General features: G+C 36.4%; 3 protein-coding genes across 3 annotated transcripts; 2 read left to right on the plus strand and 1 right to left on the minus strand.

The window, feature by feature from the left end:
* On the plus strand, window positions 1–735 carry LOC105231032 (general odorant-binding protein 99a). Its single transcript, XM_011212115.4, has 2 exons — window positions 1–194; window positions 263–735. Exons 1-2 carry the CDS (start codon window positions 153–155, stop codon window positions 674–676), a joined length of 456 nt encoding a protein of 151 aa, XP_011210417.1. The 5' UTR covers window positions 1–152; the 3' UTR covers window positions 677–735.
* A 5,062-nt stretch (window positions 736–5,797) lies between these two features.
* Window positions 5,798–6,732, plus strand: LOC125776309 (general odorant-binding protein 99a-like). Its single transcript, XM_049447936.1, has 2 exons — window positions 5,798–5,957; window positions 6,052–6,732. Exons 1-2 carry the CDS (start codon window positions 5,892–5,894, stop codon window positions 6,463–6,465), a joined length of 480 nt encoding a protein of 159 aa, XP_049303893.1. The 5' UTR covers window positions 5,798–5,891; the 3' UTR covers window positions 6,466–6,732.
* Window positions 6,733–6,743: 11 nt separating this feature from the next.
* Window positions 6,744–10,318, minus strand: LOC105231109 (uncharacterized). Its single transcript, XM_019992013.3, has 2 exons — window positions 10,159–10,318; window positions 6,744–7,139 (listed from the first exon to the last, which is right to left on the minus strand). The coding sequence occupies exons 1-2, from the start codon at window positions 10,216–10,218 to the stop codon at window positions 6,744–6,746; spliced, it is 456 nt and encodes a 151-aa protein (XP_019847572.2). The 5' UTR covers window positions 10,219–10,318.
* Between the last annotated feature and the right edge of the window lie 7,605 nt (window positions 10,319–17,923).

Here is a 17,923-nt window from a genome sequence, read left to right on the forward strand (position 1 = left end):
TGTATTTACATTATCACTTTAGCCGAGAATTGCAATTGCCTATTTTTCCTGTGGAGACCGCGAACTATAAAAGCCGCACGCGAGCCGCCACCGCTCAACAGTCGCTCCAAATACTTCGCTCAACACAGCTCGTCCAACAACATTAATTAAATATGAAATTCTGCTTAGCTCTGCTGTCGCTGCTGATGGTTGTGGTTAGTAAGAATACATACGTTTTTAACCAGTTCGATTATTCAACGACTTTTCCGGTTGTTGTTTCTAGGTCTTCGCCGTCGCAGATCATGCCGGTCACACCGATTACGTGGTTAAAACCAATGAAGATTTGATACGCTATCGCGATGAATGTGTCTCGAAGTTGAGTATTCCCTCGGATCTAGTGGATAAGTACAAGGAGTGGAGCTTTCCAGATGATGAGAAAACTCGCTGTTATTTGAAGTGCGTTTTGGAGAAGTTCGAATTGTTCGATGCGGCAAAGGGCTTCGATGTGCACAACATACACCACCAATTAGTGGGCGCTAATGCCGATCACTCGGACGCTACGCACGGAGCTATTGAGAATTGCGCAAAGGAAGCCGCTGGCGATGACGCATGCGTTCGGGCATATAATGGCTTCACCTGTTTCCTCAAGAACAACGCACAATTGGTGCAAGCTGGCGTCGAAAAAAGCAGCAAATAGTGTTTTTAAATAAAAAAAAATTTTGGTGATTGTACGAGAAATATATCTTTACTCCAAAATTATTTGTTTTACTTGTATACATGCATACGTTTAAAGGGATGTCGAAACAAAACTTAGTTTCCAACATGTCATTACTCTCTTCTGATCGCAATCGGACGAGTAAACTCGTAATACATAATTAGTTTTTTATGTTTTCTTGAACCTCTTCAATCTCTTTCCCTAATATACTGGTTCTTGTTCCTGCGGTGAATTTTCTAATGAAACTGTATGGAAATATTTAAATAACCAGGCATTTGCTATCAGAGGGGGTCCCTTTTGTCAGGAGGTCTCCCTCAACTTCAGACTACCAACCCGCTACCTGCAGTGTCTTTCAAGTAAAGTTGACTGCGTTCAAGGTACATGTTCTGCTTAGAACTGCAACTTCCTTTAGAAAGGTGTGCATTTGTTTCCATTAGCCGAGCTTCAAGACTGGTCTTGAGCTTACTGATAGTGCCCTCTAGTGTAGTCAAACAGTGTTTGACCTCCTTATCAGTAGCATCAGGCTATCTTGTCATCTGACTTGTTTGGGTGGCTAGTCACTGCGGACACTACAAAATCAATAAGCTTGCTGGTGAGCACTTTTACTCCAATATCATCAGATTATTAACGAGTCGTTCCATCGGTGTCTTCCTGTACTTTAGTGTTGGATTCATCTACATCCCATAAGCGTGGCAAGTGCTGATCAACAACCAAAAAAGGTCCTACCTGCTCTTAGCAAGTTTCATCTCACTGCCGTGGTGGGTTTATGAGTGAAAACCGCCCAATAGGCTTGTATTAGGTGAGGTGAGATATGTTGTTGGGCGCAAATTACCAATTCCTTCTCAATTGCCGAGTTATTGCTACATTGAAATCGCGATGTCTTTGTAGTCTCATTTTCGGCAAACCTGGCGAACAAATTTAACATATTGGTGGTACGCCTAAAACGATTTTTAGATCTATAAGGGTCTAGTGATCCATGCCAGGAATTTTGGAACTATAAAAGACTAACGTCCGCAGCTGCTTAAGTAGGATTCTGTGTTAACTTTGTAGAAAAGAATACTCCTACGACTTCACCTAATCATGTAGTGATTCATACCTGTATAGATATCATAGAATCGGTCCATAAATTATTTTATAACAACCACTTAGTTTAAAATTTTGCATCAATTGTGGTGTGTGACTTTATACTGAGATATAATAAAAATGTAAACAAAATTAAGTTGCTTTCTAGAAATATATATATACATAACTATATATGTATATATGTAAATATAATTGTTCATAATTACAACTACAAATCGGTAATATTCTCGTTCTGTATGTCTATAAATATACTCGTATATATCGGTATATCTATAAATCTGTAGGTATTTACATTGTGACAAAAAACCACTTGAAAACTGTAATTTAAATTGCTTGGATAAATGATATTTCAAAAATATGTATTTTGCTAAGTTGGTAGGACTGTCCTTAATTACTATGCCAAATATCAATGCGATCTCTCAACCAGTTTGTTTACAGCAGCTGCTTAAGTCGGTACACCTCGGTAGTGTGCTGAGATTTTTACAATGGATAAAAATATCGAACAAAGAATTTGTCTCAAATTTTGTATTTCTAATCAAATTTGTATGCGGAATCGTTGTGAATGTTGAAAAAGGCTTACGGTGATTCAGTTTTATCAAAAGCAGGCGAGTGGTACAAAGCCTTCAAAGAAAATCGAGAGATCGTTGAAAACATGCTGGACGACCTTCGATTTCCTCAACTGACGAAAATATTAAAACAGTGAAGAGTATGGTGCTTGAAAATCGGGAAGTGTTAGAAAGATGGCAAGAGAGCTCAACATCTCTAGCGAGTCCGTTCGAATAATTATGATGATTTTTTGGGTATGAAACGTGTTCTTGCTCGACCCGTCCCGATAAAGCTGAATTCTTTTTCAAAAAGAGTATTCTAACCAGATCTCTTTGAACATGCTTGATCGTGCGAATGCCGATCCAACGTTCATGGAGAGTATTATAACTGCCCATGAGACATGGGTTTATGACGTAACCCATACGATCCCGATTTTTAACTATCATCACAGCAGAATTTCTCGAAAGCTTCAGTGAAATATTTCTTATTGCTGCTTAAAAAAAATGGACCGCTGATGAATATTATCCAAAAGCTTAATTTTTCTTTTTTTTTCGGTATGTTTTAATCTTTTCGAAGTGTTTTTTAGCTGCAGTGTAGCTTGATTTGAGACACCTAAACTATTTATATCAGCTTTATTCCTGCTAAAGGTTTTTAACTTTTTTAAGCTATCGATTATTTCTTTCTGTTTTGCTCAGAACAAATTATTTGTTATGACTACTCAGTTTTCCCTTTAACCTCTCAAATAAAATCATTGGTATTTGACTCTTGCCAATATGAAACGAGGTGCCAAAAGATTCTGCAGTACCAACAACAGAGTAAAGTCGCTTCAATACTTCACTTTTGAGTTTAGACGCCCTTAAAATCTTAAAAGCTCAATCCAGTAAACTTTTCTTCCAGTTTTTCTTTTATTGCCACTTCCTTTCTAAATCCCCACCGTATTGTTGGTACACCCTAATGAACATGTTCGTAGGTCATGCCTGTTAAAGCAAGTGCTCGCATATGTATATTCATTTGTATTTACGTATGTGTATAAAATTCAATACTGAATTCAGAAGTTAGTTATGTACAAACTGTAGCAATTGTTGTGGTTATTGCTTGTCAGATAAGGTCAGTTATGACCTGATATATAGCATATATGTAGATGTACATATATAAATGTATATACATATATATGAATAGACACATATACATATGTAATAAGCAGACAAATAATCTCACAGCCTCAGTAGCACTGAGGCACTATTTTAATTACCAGTTTTGTTACTTCTAATTATTCTAAGAAATGTTTGTAAGTAAGTGGCAATAAATAAATTTAGTATTTATCTGATGTGCATATAAAGTAATTGGAAAATCACCGGTATATTTAGCAAGCTTCATAGCTACTCAGCGCCGTTGATAATTGGAAGAAAATATAAAAACAATGAGTTATTTCGATGAAGTTCAGCTTCACGGTAGCTTTGAAAGTTAAATTCTGATGTATTCATATATAATTTGTCAGATAAAAAATCTACTAATAAATGATTTCTACTACTTTTAGAAACAATTCATAATTGTTGTTTTGAAAAATAATAATTAATGAAATATTCATAAATGGTAATAATGTTCGGTTACTGAGTAATTTATTTTAAAGCTTGATTTTTAGTGATTGTTTTGGGTCGAATTATATGCAATCTATAGGTTTGTATATTTGCTCTCGCTTCAACAGCAATTCAAAATTATTCAGGTGAATTATCTGAAACAGTACCGGTGCTTTTTAATGAGTTCCAAACAATTACCTTGTTTGAAAGATAGCAATCTTTGAGGCTAAATGAATGGATATGAATTGCTTGTTGACAGTTCTCTATGTATAGACAAAGCAAGCAGTAGAAGGATGGAATAGATGGTAAAAAATAAAAAAAATAAAAAAAAAATTAAAAAATAGAGCTGGAAAAAATATGTCGTATACAGTTATCGATAATTTTAATAATATCTAAATATTTTATTCTGCATACTTTGATCATCATGAGCCACGATCGCCTAAAGGTCTGTATCAAATAGTGAAAACGTTATATAATACATATTCAACGGTTATTATTTATAGAAGTTTCAGGGAGCAAAAAGAAATTTTTACTTCCAACTTTCAAATCTGACAAATACCAATACAAGAACTTTTTTCAACAATTTTCTTCTCATAGAAAAATTTTTTTTTTAGAATTTTTTTGTTTGCTAAAAATAGTGTATTAACAAAGAAATTTTAGAAAAAAGTTTTAGAAAAAAATATTTCCGGTAACCCCCCGGAAAAAGGATGCCGCCCATGTTGGCAGGATTTTAGTTAAAACCTTAACTTAGAGCTTCTACGAAGGAAAAAACTAATAATTGGATTTCGGGCAGACATTTTTACAAAAAGAAATGAAAATTTCAGTAAAAAGTTTTGACATTTTTTTGAATAGTTGTAACTGAAAAAAAATCCTTCGCCCAAGTCTTTCAGAATTGTATCTTAAAGATGTGTAAAATTTAAGGAATGTCGGTTGAGTAGTTCTCGAGATATTTTGCCAACCGACTTCAAAAACACAGTTTCGAGAAGAACGCGTTTAAAGACGGCGCCTGTTCAGCCTTGAGAACAACTTTAAAATTTAATACAATATTCTAAAGGTGCAGACAATAGAAAATCGATTTCTTGAAACTCGTAAACCCATGTAACCACTTAAGAAACACTCTTGCTTTGATTAGATCCCGCGTAGGCCTGCCTTTATAAGAAGGCGGGATCACAAGTTTCAATTTCAGGCATCAAATACGAGGACGATGACGACGACGACGATTACGTTCCAACAAGCAAAATTTTTAAAGAAATATGAAGCGATGATTCCGACGGCCCACATGCCATACACAAACCGTTGTTTTTTCTGGATGAAATGACAGCTCTTGAAACTCTTAAGCTTGCTTTTCGTCCCAAACGTGGCAAATTAGTTTGTTTACATACCCATTGAGCCAGAAATGGGCCTTATTGCTAAACAAAATTTGGCTGGAAAACGTCGGATCTTCTTGGAACTTTTAAGAACCCATAGAGCAAAGCGAAGCCGCTTGGGAAGGTATTACTGTATGCTTTCAATTTAAGATCTTAACGTAAAATAGGCCAAGACGTTCCATACATCAGTCCGACTTGTTGCGAACGGCACCAAATCGACACTCCACGGTCTCGGTGACGGATTCGCCGATATCGGGGCACCATACAAACTAACACAACTAAACAGAGAACTTAGAACTCAGAAAAAAAATCTTATCTGTATTTTCGAAGCTCTAATTTTCGCATACCAACTCAACTTAGTATGTAGGAAGTACAATATTAACCCTTGAGCCGATGATAGTAAATCCCTTATTAATATTTCTTTTTTTTCTACACACAAAACTAAATGTCGAGCGAAATTCACTTTTATTTTTAGCTAGCGATTAAGTGATACGCCTTTGCTTCATGTGAACTGCACTCGCTCATCCATATTTGCATACAGACAACATGCGCTGTTTGTGGTTTTGACATCCAACGGCTCTAGCGGTGACTTTACTCTTCTCAGTTGCAGTCTGAACTTGGACAATGCCACAAGCAATGAAGTGCACAGCGTTCGTTTTCATTATTCTCTTCGCTGCATTATTCGCGCACGTAAGTACTCACATAATCACACCGCACCAATTTAATTTAATTGCATTGTTTACTGCCTGTCTTTTTTGTGCGATCGCCAATATTTATGTAACAGATCAACGCCGATTACGAGGAGAAGACGGAGGATGATTTCTTAAGCGCCGGCGAGCGTTGTTTCCAGCGTGAGCGTTTGGCCGCCTCCTATCAGCGTCGCTTCGACAACTTTGATTATCCGGACGAGGAGCCGGTCCAGCGTTATGTGCACTGCATTTGGACAGAGTTGAAATTGTGGAATGATCGCACCGGTTTCAACGTCGAACACATAGCGGCACTTTATCGCGATAAGGCGAATACGGAAGTGTTGGTGCCGATATTGAGCGACTGCAATCGGAATGCACAGAATGAACCGACCCTCAAGTGGTGTTACAGGGCCTTCAAGTGTGTGCTAAACAGTCGGGTGGGTCAGTGGTTCAAGGAGGATGTCGGTCGCAAGTTGGAAGAGCGGCGTGTGGGAAATCATGTCGCTTGAATTGCTTTGCACACGCATACATACTTACTTACGTTTGCTGTTTATTTGCTGATAAGCAAGCACATCTGTTTTCGTTAAAATAAAATATTTGTTGTTTGTGATATAATTATATGCACATACAGTTATTAAAAATCAATTTAGAAAATCAGTGAACTGTAATAAATATGATTTTAATCGTAAAAAATTTATAATACATGAATGTATGTATGTATGTAAACATATAATATCAGCAAATATATATGTATGTATACCATATACGAACATAAATTTGGTTTCTCTCATAATTTCGCACTCACTACGTACTCTCTCAACCAAATACCCATTCGTCCTGCTGTCGCGCAACGATACGCCTCGTAGGCCCATAAATCCAAATCCGTTTGCTGATGCTTTTGATTACAATAGTCCACCACGGTCATCACTTCGTTCTCATTGTGTTCTTTAATGAAGAATTTCGCCACGCGTTTGGCTTGGTAGCCACTGGCATCGGTCCATAAACCCATATTACTAGCTACACAGCGTACGTAGGCGGCGGGTTCTCGTTTGGTGCTCCGGTACTCCTTGTCTATTGACGTGGGCGTAGAGCTGTTTTGAACACAAAATCCATGCGCCTTGTAAAGTCTTCGAGAAGCTTCTTCATGTTCCGATATCGGTACTGCTTTTGCGCGCGTGGGGAACTGTGATGATGAAAAACAAATTATTTTCATGGAATTTTATTTACAACTGTTTATTTAAATTTAACTTTAAAAGTGATTCCTCGATTATAACCATTTCTCATAGTACTTTTGATAAGAAAGCTACTACAATGATGCGAATTTTTTGTCATCTCTGCTAAGTATTGGGAAGATTGAATACCGTAATCTACGTTATACGCAAAATTATAGTGATTCATCCGCTTATATAAACATGCAGAGGTAATTAACAAATTATTAAAACTTTCAAGAGCGCCTGAGAGACACTTTGACATTTCATCATGAATAGACTTACTAACGAGCAACGCTTGCAAATCATTGAATTTTATTACCAAAATCAGTGTTCGGTTCTTTTCTTTTTTATCGACAAATTTTGTTCAGCGATGAGGCTCATTTCTGGTTGAATGGCTACGTAAATAAGCAAAATTGCCGCATTTGGGGTGAAGAGCAACCAGAAGCCGTTCAAGAACTGCCCATGCATCCCGAAAAATGCACTGTTTGGTGTGGTTTGTACGCTGGTGGAATCATTGGACCGTATTTTTTCAAAGATTCTGTTGGACGCAACGTTACGGTGAATGGCGATCGCTATCGTTCGATGCTAACAAACTTTTTGTTGCCAAAAATGGAAGAACTGAACTTGGTTGACATGTGGTTTCAACAAGATGGCGCTACATGCCACACAGCTCGCGATTCTATGGCCATTTTGAGGGAAAACTTCGGACAACAATTCATCTCAAGAAATGGACCCGTAAGTTGGCCACCAAGATCATGCGATTTAACGCCTTTAGACTATTTTTTGTGGGGCTACGTCAAGTCTAAAGTCTACAGAAATAAGCCAGCAACTATTCCAGCTTTGGAAGACAACATTTCCGAAGAAATTCGGGCTATTCCGGCCGAAATGCTCGAAAAAGTTGCCCAAAATTGGACTTTCCGAATGGACCACCTAAGACGCAGCCGCGGTCAACATTTAAATGAAATTATCTTCAAAAAGTAAATGTCATGAACCAATCTAACGTTTCAAATAAAGAACCGATGAGATTTTGCAAATGCGTTTTTTTTTTTAAAAAAAGTTATCAAGCTCTTAAAAAATCACCCTTTACTATACGCAAAATTATAGTGATTCATCCGCTTATATAAACATGCAGAGGTAATTAACAAATTATTAAAACTTTCAAGAGCGCCTGAGAGACACTTATGCAAGGGTTCCGTTGATAAGATCAAACACTTTAGGGTGAAACACACGTCAACACACGTTTTTTGTGGAAAGAATACGACCATAGTTACCAACTGAGATAGTTAAGTAATCGTTAGCTTCGTTATTGCTAACTGGACAATAGTTTTTGAACACTTATATATTGTAACGACTCAAAAACAGTTATCTTCTGGTTTTAACAGTAACTATTGTACTTTTTGTTTGTTTTAGCTCGCACTATTTTTATCAAAGCCATTATTTCATATTATTTTTCATTTCTTTGTTCGAATATGACTACTTGAGTCCCTCAAGAAACAACATTTGAACATTACATAGGGGCTAAAAAGCTTTTGGATCAATAATGAGAGAACGTTTATGAATGAAAATATGACTGGTATGACATAACCTCAACCTATCATGAAACAATGTTTTAGCATTGTAAAAAAACAGCAAGGGTAACATCGCTATGAAACTTTGGGTGAAACGTTGACATCACTCTAGTAGTCTAGCACGCTTCCTAAGAGACACCGTACAGTGCGCACTCCATCTATTTTTGCTGTGAAGCAGTGTATCGAAGAAGACCCGTATAAATTCATCCGTCATCGCACACAACATTTAGAGCCAATCTACTTTACACAATATTTTACGGAAGAATCTTAATTTTCAGGCATTCAATATTCAAAACGTGCTAGAATTGAAGTCGGCTGACCATCAAATGCCTCACACGTTCGTTGAATTAGCTTAAAAGGAGATAACCGCCGATGTAGGTTTTCACAATAAAATTTTGTATAACGATTAACCTCGCTTTTGGTTGAATAGAGATATTAACAAACAATATTTTTGCATTTTGAACGAAGATAGCCTTTAACTACATCCTCAAAATGCCACCATTGGACTATATTTCTTCAACAATGAAACAGGCAATAATGTTGCGTTGAATGGGGTTTAGAGCCATGATTAATTACTTTTTCATCCCTGAGAGGATTTTGATTTGGATGACCTCTGGTACGGCGATCTGTCAACCAATTTGTTTACAGCAGCTGCTTATGTCGGTACACCTCAGTGGTGCATTTCGATTTTTATAATGGATAAAAATATCGAACAAAGAATTTGTCTCAAATTTTGAACTTCTAAAAAAATTTTGTGTGTGGAATCGTTGCGAATGTTGGAAAAGGCTTACGGTAATTCAGTTTTTTCAAAAACAGAAGCCTACGAGTTGTACAAAAAGTCTTCAACAACAGCCGAGAGATCGTTGAAGACATGCCTCGTTCTGGACGACCTTCGACCTCTTTAACCGATTAAAAATTAAGAAAGTTGTGGATATGGTGCCTGAAAATTATCAGGCAAGTGTTATAGAGATGGCAACAGAGCTCGACATCTTTCGTGAGTCCATTCGAATGATTTTGGTGGATATTTTGGGTTTGAAATGCGTTCTTACTCGATAAAGCTGAATTTTTTTCAAAAATAGTAAAGTAAACAGGTTTCTTTGGGCATGCTTGATCAGGAGAATTACGATTCCACATTCATGGAGAGCACTTTAACTACAAACAAGTCAACAATCATCGGAATGAGGGAAATTAAGCACGCCAGAGGCGCTCAAAAATCAAGGAGATGCTCATTATTTTTTTGAATTACTTTGAAGGCGACAAAATAAATATTTATAAATAATTAAATATTTTGCGTTTTATTTACATTTTCCGGGTACTTTTTGTCACAATACATGCACATACATATATATTTACACATTTTTGTTTTGTTATATTTAATAACGAAAATTTATTTAAATATTCATAAAATAATTAAAATGCTTACACTGATTAGAATACAAAACACAATTGTTATCGGTATTACTAGAAATCTCGGTATTAACATATTTTGGCAATTTATATAATTTCCTTCAAAAGCTTAAAAAAAATATATTTTACGCGCTTTTACCGTACTATATTCGCTGTACTGTTTTATTTTCCACGCATTTGACTCGCGACTATTTCGAACAAAACAAATTGCATGGGCTTTTATAGTTAGGTCAACTTTGTTGTTATTACTCAATTACATACATACATACACTACATTTATACATAAAATATGTATTCATACAAGGTATCTGATTTAGAATATGTAACGTTGAAATTTTTAAATTGCCACATAAAAAAAATCTGATAGACGATGATTTAATAGTAGCATATACCCAGATACATATGCACATACGTACATAGATATGTATATGCGAGTAAGTATGCGTCATTAACCTAGAATTCAATGGTACCGGCTTTGACAAACTCGTAGTTAGACATGAAGTCTACCTATGTTTAATTATACAAGTATATGTAGATATGTTTGTATGTGCATATGTATGTATGTGTTTTGTATGTTTTTATAAAATATATACCTTACATATACGTAGTATATCACCCAATCTCAATGAAAATTACAGAATGTGTTTTTTTCATAACAGTGTATCTTTGTGCCTAAAATAAATACAACTTGACCTATCTCTCATATAACTAATATCAAGTTGTTCAAACATTCGGTTATCTTTAGACCATGTGATTTGTGATTGTATGTGAGGTACTTCATGAAACCCAGGGAACATCGAATTTGCTATATGGCATGTTTATAGTATGTGGTTTTGGATAGATAAAATCTGGTCCATACCTCCCCAACTCCCATATACATACTTATAATGATTTTAATTTTTCTAACAAATCTTATGTCGAATATGTTGGTCAGTGAACGAGTTGTATTCATATAAGTTAGTATGTATTTACATATACATACATATAAAATTGCTTGGATTCCGATTTCCCTTTGATTCGTGCAAGTTGCAAGAATCAAACAACTCCACCTACAGACCCTAACGAGAAGTTTTTATCGAACCAAAACATTCGACCCAGACCTCTTTGAAGAAGCCTTTTATGGTTAACCCTAGTGAAGACACTGGCTGAAAAGGTCATTAGTGGAAAAAGATGGAAGGGTGGCACAATACAATATTGTTTTTTGCAACCCTCGATGTAAAAAATGCTTTCTACTCGGCATCTTGGCCTAGTATACTAAGTGCGTTAAAAACTTCTCCATGCTTACATATATTTATTACCGGATAGTTAATTATTTCAATGATAGGGAGTCATTAATAATACAAAATCTTCGGTGGAGTCCCACAATGGTCTGTACTCGGGTCTCTACTCTGAAGTACAATATACAAGGTTTGCCCGGAAGGTAATAGGACTGAGTCGATTAAAAACAAATTTATTGAACCAATCGTTACAATTCTTTAAAAACTTTCAAAATCGGCTGCTTCTGCGTCGATGCAGCGCTGCCAGCGCGATTTCCAAGCATTGGAGACGTCGTGGAAGGCATTCTCCGGAATAGCCTGGAGAGCCGAGGTGCATGCTGGCCTCCCTCGTCTGAAAATACTTGCCTTTCATCTGCCTTTTCAGGCAAGGAAACAAAAAAAAATCCATTAAGTCGATCCATAAGCGATATTGAGATCCTCTGCTATCTCTCTGATATGCAAAAGAAGACTTTTAAGCACTGTTTCTTTAACTTTTTCGATGTTGTCGTCATTAGAAAAGGTGGATGGATGACTCGCTTGAAGCAAGTTTTGATAGTTTCATGGCCTTCACTAAATGCTTCGTGCTACTCAAATACTTGTGTTCCTGATGAAGTAGACTCTTCAAAACACTTCTGCAACATTTTCAAAGATTCCGTAGCCATCAGTCCTTTAAATATACAAAACTTCAAACAAACTCATACTTCAAATTTTTTCCAATGTTAATATCGTCAGACATAGCTTTCAGTATGGGTCACATTTGATCTTGAGTGTAGATCGCGATCTCTGCTGTTGGTAGAGTGATCTTTATTCCCCACTCTTCAATTGAATATAAAGAGGAAATCTCAAAAATAAAATGGATAACTAGCAGATCGTAATGTTGACAAGTAAATGAATCTATTTACATATGATATTCATATGATGCCATTGGGAGAAGATAGGCCAGAAATATCTGCACCATTTTGATTATAAATTCTCAGAGACTTTCTGAGACAACCATGAATATGTGCCCACCAGCAGAAATAAAATATATAGTATACACTATATAACTCATCAAAGGAACAATAAATAATATTGATTCAATCTATTCTGTATGAAAAATTCGAGTACTTTTTGCTTGTATATTTTTTACACAGAAATGTATAATAGTATAATCGTGTATATATTTATTGTAGCCACACCACATATGTGTGTATATATGTATGTATACAATATTTGTGGAAAAAAACACAGAATCAATGAACGATTCCATTTGAAGTGTTTATTCTCTCCAGCTGATTGATGATGTTTTTAATTTTCTCTTCTATCCTTTGCTTTTCATTTCAACAAATTGAAGAGTGTAAAGAAAGCGAAGAAATTAAGTTGGAAAAATAATTGAATTGCAGGTTGTATTGAGTGGCAAGAACACACTTGCGCTGGAAAAACTGATGCAGAGGTGAATAATAAGCTTGTGTGTATACTTATATTAGGGTTTTCATCATTTCCCAAGTTGGTTTGTATTTTGGAAACGCCCGCCAGAGTTTAAGTTTTTGCCTTAAAAATTTTTTATCTCTAATGCAAATTAATCTACAACTTTGAAAAAACATTGTTCTCTTCAAAAAAGGGTTTAATAATTTTCTTCATAAAAATGCTACTTTAAAAATTATACGCAGTTAAAGTTTTGAATATGTACTGAACATTCAGGTCTTATAAATTCTGCGTTACTCATACGATATGACACATGCATGCTCAGTTACTGAAGACTGAGTCGGAGTGCATTTGATATATGTATAACTTTTATGAAGTGTGACTTTTAAAGAAGTAAATTTATTGAAAAAATCACTAAATCATTTTTTGTATTAGACTATACATAGATCTAACAATTAATGATGATCGATTTTGCTTTATACACAGTCATTTGAAAAAGAAAATGTATTTCCAAATTAGTGCCTTTGTTGACGTGTCAAATACTTTCAGTTGTGTGTGTGTCTGATCAATTTTTTGGCAAATAATCGTCATTTGCTTTCAGTCAAAGAAATTGACGACTTAACATTGGGTATTTCATAAAGTTTACGAAGGTGCTATTCCAAGGCGTGCCGCGGTTGATTTCCTCGCTCGCTCGCGTGAAGAAAGGCCAAAAACCTTCAAAGACGGTGAATTAGAGGCATTGCTCGATGAGGATCCGTGTCAAACACAGGAAGAGCTTGCTTTAGTATTGAAGATCAGCCATTTTGAAGAGACTATATGCGCGACGCATGATTCAGAAACAAGTAGCTTGGGTGCCCTACCTCAATACCAGTAGAGGCACGAAAAAGTTTGGATGAAAATTTGGGATGAAGAGCAAACTTGTAGAGATTCAAGAGCTGCCATATTATCCAGAAAAACCAACAAATGTAACCGTTAATGAACACCGTTATGATAACCGGCTATTTGATGCATGAAATTGAAGCTCGTGATTTCGGCGACAGGGCGGAGCCACTTCTCACACATTGCATCAATCAATAGATTTATGCGAACACTTTGGTGAGCAGAAAATTTGAAGTTTTGATTAGCCACCAAGATCATGTTATAACACACCGTTAGACTTTTTCCTGTGGGGATATGTAAAGTCTAAAGTCTATGCGGAAAATACTGCTTGGATTTAGACCTTGGAGGAAAACATCACGCGTGTAATTCCCCAGTAACCTGTCGAAATGCTCGAACGAGTCATCAAAAATTGGACTCAGCGCATGGACCATCTGAGATGTGTGAAAGAGATAATCTTCATTAAATAAATGCCAAGAAATATTCTTTCGAATGATAATAAACGTTCGCCATTAAATTTGAAGTTTAAGTGTTTTTTTTTTAAATAGGGAACCTCGAAATCAATTAAGGATTACTTGTATATATATTTTTGGCTCTCTGTTTTTCACATTGCATTTTTTTTTATCAAAAAGTAAAATTTCAGTTGGAGTTTTGAAAAAATTTTACTTGAGAAATAACGAACACCCTAATATACATACAAATATATGTATGAATATGAATATATGTGTAAGTATTTGTGTGTTTCAACAATATTAAGAAAACTCTTGCGAAGCTAAAATTCGTTTTGATATGACGTCAAAGTGTTTTTTATTTCTATTAATGGTGGAAGAACTCGAGCAGTCTCAATTGTGTTCACACACATACACACACAAATACATGCACACACCCACATGTGCAATTGCTTTCTATTAAATCGTTGCAAAGGCTAAACGATTGTTGTTGTTATTTCGTTTTTGTTTTTGTATTTTTCTGCTGCTTTTGTCACAAGTGCGAACTTTGCAAGCAACGAACACCCACCTGTACCCACCGCAACCCCCGCTTATGCCACGATTTGTAAATTCTAAAACACAAGGACTCGGCTCCTTTCAATCGGCGTGATTAGCTTTGTCAATTTGCCACCGTCAATGGCGTCAGTGCTGCGCAAGTGAAGCGTTACAATGCGCTCACAAACAAACGGCCAAAACAATGGAGAAATTAATATGCCACCAAAGTGCATGCAAAATCCAAATATGCAACTGCGTTGCATGCAACAGCAGCAACGGCCACCAAGTGCAACTGCAAAGGGCTAAATGCCGAGTGCAAAATGCTGCGATTGCGTCAAAGTGAATGGCGAAATGGCGCTCGCTTCACTTGTGATTTGAAAATATGTGACTTAATGACTTGACTTGCGCCTTCTTTATTTCCCTTTTTTTCTTTTTTTTGCTTTTGTTTCTGTTTGGTGTTTGTTGCAGTCTCTCGGCACAAGCTGCAGTTAACATTTACCGTTGCAAGGTTTAGCACAAGAATTTCCAATCAGTTTTCAAATTGTGCTCAATGAGCTGTTTAGCGCCTTGAACAACACACTCGTGTTGGTGGGGTGCGCGGGTGTTAAGTGTTCGTAGTTAGCAGTGCACCAGACCAAAAATGCTCGCATTGTCCCATTATGCGATTTATGGTAACTTAATGTGTTTAGCTTTTGCTACACGCTGTTAAATTAATTTGAATTTGTGTATTTGGAAGCTTAGCACGGAGTTTCTTGGTTGCAGTTTCCTGCAGAATTGCAATTTCAGCCAGGCTCGATAATCTGTCAAGGAACTTTTCCCTAAAACATATTGATAACCACTTCGTTTAAAATTATCAACCTCTCACTTTTGCACCTCATATATCTGAGCTCTGAGTGAGAAATGTATGAGCTGTAGAGAAATAATGAGGTGGCTTACAACTACGGAAAGTAAGAAATAAGGGTTAAAAGTGTCAAGGATCAGTAGTCCTACAGATGCCCCAAAGTAAAAATGTAATCATAGGTGCTATTTTCACCTCATTCATTACGTTTATGGCTTTAAGTTCGGTCACAATCGTGGCTCGATGTGTGGGTGCATTAGCATCGTGTAAAATCCACGAATTGTTCTTCCACAATTCAGGTCGTTATCGATTTAGGTTCTCACGGCCAAATAGAACTGCTTATTGACCCTCTGTCCCTCTGGAACAAATTCATGATGCCCCAAATCAAGAATATCGAAAAAATATGGCAACACCTTGATTTTTGAGTGTCTTAGTCGTGGGTTTTTTGGTTTGTGTGGATTTAACCTTATTGTTCGAGTTATTAATTGCAAAAATAACTATTGAAACAAAATCCAATCCTTTATTTTAATAGATCTTGTAAACAGAAAACCATCAGTTCTGCATTTGATTGAAGTTTTATGAAGATAGTATGACTCGTTTTATGCCATAACGATTTTCAAGAACTTTTCTTGAAGAGAGTTTTTCATCAGCAATATTATTAGCCATATATAGCAACAGGCGACTTAGTGCTAGCTTCCGACTATAAGGTTGATGCATAAGACCCTCCCAACAAAGCTTTCGGAGCTTCTGGTGAGTCACCATCTAAGTGCTGCCTGGCGTTGTTCTCTCAACTCATTTCTTATAAGTGAAAAAAGCTGGCTACTTCTGGGCGATTGTTTCCTTCAGATGGTCATATTTACATTACAGCTCTAAATTAAGAATTTGGCAGTAGGGGAGTTGGTCACAGTAGATAATTCTTTGTTAATCCATCGTTTGCGTGGGCTCACCGTCACGGTTTTCGCTTGATGTTGTTATAAGTGACTACTCGTTACAGAAATGGATCGATTTGGTTACAATTTATTGGTGGTATACAGACGGAAATTCGTCCGTGATTATTCTTGCGTTACCTCGTGTGGCACCGATATTTTAAGCTTTATTTTATATCCAACCTTAAATAAGTAAGACAAACGATTGTTCTGGATTCTATTTTGTAATACTTGTAAAAAATAATTTGATTTCATTTTACTGTCAAAAACATGTTTAAAAAGTTATGACAGAGAGCTGAGATGCCTAATGCTTGATTCATCAGTATTTATGTTTTTAAATTTTTATCTTTTTATTTTTTTTTAGTTTGAATATACCTACTACTCATTCACATTATTTGGAAACCAAACTTTTTGAATATATCCCTGCATGTATTTAGACAGACAGGATATCAATTTGTGAAAGCAAGTAAAGAAAGCAATGAAAAAGTAATTGAATCGCTAAAACTTGCACGAATGCTTGTGTGAGAAATGAATGTGTCATCGAAATGATTTGATGGATTGGGAAGACACGTCACAAATAGCTTTATTAAAACTTTTTTCAACGGAGACTAAAATGAAATCGAATAGTTTTAAAAATTGTTTAGTTAGAATGTTAGTTAGTAGAAGCGTCACTTTTTACAATACCGCTCATGCAGCACGTTTAAGGAGGGAGGGGGGTGGAAGGGTCTCAGCTTAGTTTAGGCTGGGGTCAGATCGCAGGGCTGAACCAAATCGATGATTCTCACATGGACAGATATTCGTCCTTTGTGTTACCCATAAAGTCCTAAGGGTGTATCATCAGATCCTCATAGATCGACGAACCGTTTTGAGTTTACTATAAATTTATTAAGGCGGTTAATATCAAACCCAGAAACTTCGCTTAGTTCACCAAAATCGTGTCCAGCGAGATAATTCAAGCTCAGTCTGGCAAAGGTCAAAGGAAGTGGCAATCAAATTCTTTTCGTCTTCCTCCATTTTTCTTTGGCAAAAAGAGTCGTACCGCATGTGAACCAATACTAGTGTCCGGTCAGTATACCTGTAATTGTTGCTAAGAGCCAATAGTTCGGAGGACCTCCTACAAATCACTATAGGTCAGAAGGTCCGAAGGTCAAGAAGAAATCGGAAAACTGATTCGCTTCTAATCGAATCAAATTGGGGAAAGAGTTCGTTCTCCAGCAAGCTCATCGATTTTTCATATATATCCTTCAAGTGATGGTCACTGCTACGTCTCCGTTGAGTCTAATTTTCGATGACTCCTTTAACTTACCTTATACACTTGTAACTGGCAAATGACACGGGTGATGTTTTGTTCCAATTGTTCCAATTGAAATGAAGTAGGATTATTCGCATAGACTTTACATATTCTAACAGAAAAAAGTCTAACGGTGGCCAATCGACCGGCCCGAAACGTGAAATTATCTGCTAACCGAAGTATTCTCTCAATAAATTCATTGATCGC

The sequence above is a fragment of the Bactrocera dorsalis genome, chromosome 2 (genome assembly GCF_023373825.1).
Source record: "Bactrocera dorsalis isolate Fly_Bdor chromosome 2, ASM2337382v1, whole genome shotgun sequence".
NCBI lineage: Eukaryota > Metazoa > Arthropoda > Insecta > Diptera > Tephritidae > Bactrocera > Bactrocera dorsalis.

Coding starts and splice junctions, on each gene's coding strand:
- LOC105231032 (XM_011212115.4), top strand. CDS start 153: ATGAAATTCTGCTTAGCTCTGCTGTCGCTGCTGATGGTTGTG. Junction 195..262: donor TGTCGCTGCTGATGGTTGTG/GTTAGTAAGAAT, acceptor TGTTGTTTCTAG/GTCTTCGCCGTCGCAGATCA.
- LOC125776309 (XM_049447936.1), top strand. CDS start 5,892: ATGCCACAAGCAATGAAGTGCACAGCGTTCGTTTTCATTATTCTCTTC. Junction 5,958..6,051: donor TCGCTGCATTATTCGCGCAC/GTAAGTACTCAC, acceptor TTTATGTAACAG/ATCAACGCCGATTACGAGGA.
- LOC105231109 (XM_019992013.3), bottom strand. CDS start 10,218: ATGTTAATACCGAGATTTCTAGTAATACCGATAACAATTGTGTTTTGT. Junction 7,140..10,158: donor TGTTTTGTATTCTAATCAGT/GTAAGCATTTTA, acceptor TCATCATCACAG/TTCCCCACGCGCGCAAAAGC.